Here is a 4,432-nt window from a genome sequence, read left to right on the forward strand (position 1 = left end):
GATATATAAAGGCATTCGGCATGGTGCCCGATACCTCTTTCGTCTGAGAATGTGATTGAAGCTCGAGTTCTTTTTCAGCAGGTCCTGTTGACTAGATAACAGGATAGGTAAAAGGAAAGCGGATTCTTTCGGCGCCAATATGCCGTCGAGATTACATCCCCGGTTTGATAAGGCAAGAAAAACATACAACCTGAAGCGTCGGGCTCCAACTCTGAAGATCCGAGTTCCTTCTGACTATGGTCGGAAGGCAGATTCTGTGACGGTTGGCAGAATGTTTCTGAGAATCCTGAGGGAATCGGTAGAGTTCCGAGCCACCTTCCGTGAACATCGAAATGCTTTCTTCCTGCTGGCCCCAAGCTCGTGCTACCTGAGCTACTGCCTCTTTGATCTCATGTGGGGTTAAGTGGCAATGGCAAGTGTCGAGATGTTCGCGAAGCTAATCCACGGAAGCGTAATCGCGCTGAGTGCCGGTGCAATCATGGGGAAACGGACACCTCCACCGCAAATGCATGATTGACTTATATCTCTCCTGAAATGACCTAGTATAAAAAAGCAGTCTGATATACAACGCCATCTGAACAGCGCGGGCAGACTATTGGAACCCCTGCATGAGCCCTGCCATAGTGTTTGGTTTTTGACTTTGCCGTTTGGAAAATTCGGGGCCCAAGCATCCCTCACGGCATGGTACTCGAATAGTACTATCCGTTTGTTCCTGACGAAGACAGCAGGCGCGCGGGTGCTTCTGAGTCAGGGTTCGACGAGGGCCCAAAAAGAAAATACAATGGCCACATGTTGATATAAAGCTGCTTGGGCTATCTCTGCTGTTACCACCGTCGGGAGGCACAGGGAAACACACGCAGCCCTTCCATTATTCCCTTGGTAGTATCTCCTTCTGCGCCAGTCTGCTGCAAGGCCAGTGTGGGATCTTAAGCCCGTAAGTCAAAGTTCCCAGGAAGCTCTAGAAAGACGGCCCTGGCAGAACAGCGCCTGGTAGAAGATGCTCTTTAATAACGGAATACATTGATCTTCGACATTGCGGTGATGAATCTCCCATGACTAAGGCCACGTAATGGCCTCTGCTCAGCGGCTTGTTTAATATCGGGTTCAATATCATGTTCGTGGTGTGCTCGGTGTCTTATTGTGCATGCTGTTTATGCGTACGTATGTTATATATATGTCAATGGTAGCAGGAGTGGTACGTAACGTATAGTTTCTCAGCAAGGCAATAGCGTGGTGCATAATGCTTTTTCCGTCTAGGGGTATGATTGAACCATCCGAGTCTCCTCAGGCTCTGCCTGCACCTGGACTATCTGCCCGGAATTCATTCTGGATCACAATCTAGAATGAAACTTGAGTGACTTATCCATGGCCTGGGGCTGCTGTGGGATGCCTTGGTTGGTTGATTCGACTTCAGGCTGCCCCTGAGCTTGGGCTTCGTCTTCAGCATGTTCCTCTTGCTGCTGGGCTTGTGTCGAAGGCTGCGCTTGTTGCTGTTGGACGTGAAGGAGTTGCGGTGGTGAGCCTCTGTCAATATAGCCCAATCTATTAGACGTGTAAGGGCCTTCTTTTATTAGCCCGTCGAGACTTGATTATGTTATTATCCGGACATCACCTGCAGACATGACCATGGCCTTTTCGAGCTCGCCAATCCATGGCGTTGAGTCGTCTTTGTAACCCTGGTCTTTATTCCGCTGGATCTTCTCTTCCGCACAAATTTGAACTCGTTTGTGTAGGTTGCTGCGCCTCAAAGTCTGCAAATGCAGGCTGCTTATACGCATGCCCAACAGCCGGCTATTCGACCATGGACTGTTTGGCACGCCGGCTAATAAGCTGAGCTCCCTCTCTGCAGTGAGGTATTCTGCATTATATGTATTAAGTACACAATGAGCGGCCGGTAGCACCTTGCCTTTGATGACGAGTACCTCCTCCTTTTGCTTGTTCAGTGGGAAGATCGACAGAACTGCGTTCCAAGAAACGCCATAAATTTGATATTCATCATGATTACTAGGTATCTGATCGCTGAATCGTATGGCGGAGGACCATGTCCTGAAGACGAGTAATAAGCCCGCAGGTTCCATCTTTGCCAAGTCTGAGATGCCGTCTACCACGGACAGTGAATCATCACCTGCTTAAATAATCTTAGTTACCACTAACAGGTCTGATCGTGGTCCCGGCGGTTTTTCTGCTTTGCTAGCAAGCAAGTGGTAGATGTCCCTTACCTCGCCGCAGCGAGAGAGATAAGGAGTTGTGGATAGGAGCTCTAACTAGCGTGTAACTATAGACAAGAACCTAGCCAAAACACTCGCGGATATGGCCGATGAGACTTCAGAGAGACGCCCAAGGTTTCTAGAGAGCTGATAGAGCCCGGATAGCTGTCTTGACCGCGGGCATATGCGTTGTCTCACGTATAGCTCCGCGGCGGAATGCATATGTAGGAATCGCGGTAAGAAGTCCCGTCTTTTGTGTGATGGTTGGTAGATAGTAAGACAAGGCACCTAGGTATGGCCAGAAATTGCTCTGGTAGTCAGACCCGGGCGTCCCAGACCTGTGTCAAGCATACAAAGGATGGGAAGGGAGATATCTCCAAACTTGACAGTTCGGGATTTTTGACGGACAGCGTGGGCAAGAACTTCTTCGATAGTGGTTCCGTAGGTTCGGCCGACCCTTATCTACCAGCCTCACCAAAGTTTGAACGTAAAGGCATTTTACTGGAGCATCAAGCGTTCATTACTGGTCGAGCGGGCCTGCCGCTCATTCTTCAGTTGCTGGACTGGGGACAAAGGAGGAAGGACTGACTCGAGGGATCAAGTTGGATGCGGGCAGCTGGGCAACTATCTGGCGCTTCCTGGCCAGGGTCGGGAAGGGCCAGTAGTGCCTGGAGCCGAGTTGAAGGTATGCAATCGAGGTAATGAGAGGGGTGGAGGTCAACGGAGGACGAGGGAGGAGTGGGAGAGAAGTTGAAATCCGAAGCCAGTTCGGCGGGGAAGGAGGGGGTTTATATAGACGGCCGGAGGCGAGGCAGGATCGGGCATCCATGGTCGATTCCAGGTAAGAGTGAAGAGGAGCGTTCAACCTGTTGCCATATCAGAGGCCGGTCTGACCTCATCCGGTACCCGCAATATTCACTGAGCCCTAATCACCATCCCTTGCCTCGACCCACGGCTATCAACCTGAAGCAGATACCCTACGGCTCTCATCCCTTGACGAGAGATGTTCGTAATGCCGCAGCAGGGACCCATTAAGGACGATTTAAATAGCTGTAGGATGTTTCAAAGCACATAAATCGCCGAATTGGGAAGTGCTGACTATCTCAATTTCATTATAGTCATGGAAAAACCGAAGAACTTTGGGGTTCGCGTGCCAAACTCAATTCAATGACCTGAAGACCAGTGAAAGAGCATTCTCTAAGCCACATAACTGGTGGCAGTGCATGATGGTAGTCGTTACAATGCCGAATGCTGCAGCGGTGAAGGTCCGCTTCACTCTGCCAGGGCTTCACCGGTCTAGTGGCGGTGGTTCTCACAACGTTTCCGTGCCCACAAACGACTCATCGGCGACGCATGAAGACTGGCCTGCTGCGATAAAACCTACTCCAGTTGAGTCGCAATGTCTCATTACCAGTGATATACTCTAAAGTCGGTTTGTACAGCGTCATGATCCAGAATGATGAGCCCAGCCCAGCATGAGAAAGAAGCGGGAAGGATGTCCGCTTGTGTCGAGGACTCCCAAATGGGAAAGTATCAAGGCTGAGATCAGTACTGTGCCTAAGTACCACTGAATGAAGCAGACGATCTCCCATCTTTGCGGAATTAATGACCATGGCCAAAGTGAGTTCAACGACACTGCGTTAGGGTTGTGGTTACAGTTACCGAGGGCTGCAGTAGTGCCTGGCCTCATCACTTTTTCTGGGCGGTGATTGACTCAGATAACGACTGTAACGTCCATTCTCACTTCTATACTCGACACAGAAGTAAATGGTCATCCCAACTTAGCCTGTGAAGAAGAAGGATGGAAGCTGGTAGACACGTGACTGCGTTTTCCTGACGGCCAGGTTACAGGTCAGGTGGCACCGTTCTAGGGGTGAGACGACGCGCTAGCCGATCACCTGACTAATATTACGGCTTCCGACGCTAATTGTACTAAGTATTAATTACCCGGCACCTGAGGATTACGCGTGCTTAACTTTAATAATTTAAGGCATTCAGCTGCTTATAAACCACTTTCTAAGCAGTTATTTTCTATTTTTCATTATTTATCTAATATATCTTTGCTCGACGTTCCATAAGCTCTAATTCCTTCTCCTCATTTTGAAGCTGTTTTGCCTGGTTTTGAAGCTGCTTTTCATGTATTTCTTCCTCTTTATCCTTTAATCGAAGCTCTAGCTCTCGAAGTTCTAAGGCTTGTCGTTGTTGCTCAATACTAAGGATATTCT

At 49.3% G+C, this 4,432-nt stretch overlaps 1 protein-coding gene across 1 annotated transcript; it reads right to left on the minus strand.

The window, feature by feature from the left end:
• Positions 1 to 3,561: 3,561 nt before the first annotated feature.
• BDV17DRAFT_261976 (uncharacterized protein) lies at positions 3,562 to 3,982 on the minus strand. Its single transcript, XM_073757718.1, has one exon. It carries the CDS (start codon positions 3,895 to 3,897, stop codon positions 3,652 to 3,654), a length of 246 nt encoding a protein of 81 aa, XP_073616330.1. The 5' UTR covers positions 3,898 to 3,982; the 3' UTR covers positions 3,562 to 3,651.
• Between the last annotated feature and the right edge of the window lie 450 nt (positions 3,983 to 4,432).

Source organism: Aspergillus undulatus, assembly GCF_047715775.1.
Source record: "Aspergillus undulatus strain CBS 261.88 unplaced genomic scaffold BDV17scaffold_20, whole genome shotgun sequence".
Classification (NCBI taxonomy): domain Eukaryota; kingdom Fungi; phylum Ascomycota; class Eurotiomycetes; order Eurotiales; family Aspergillaceae; genus Aspergillus; species Aspergillus undulatus.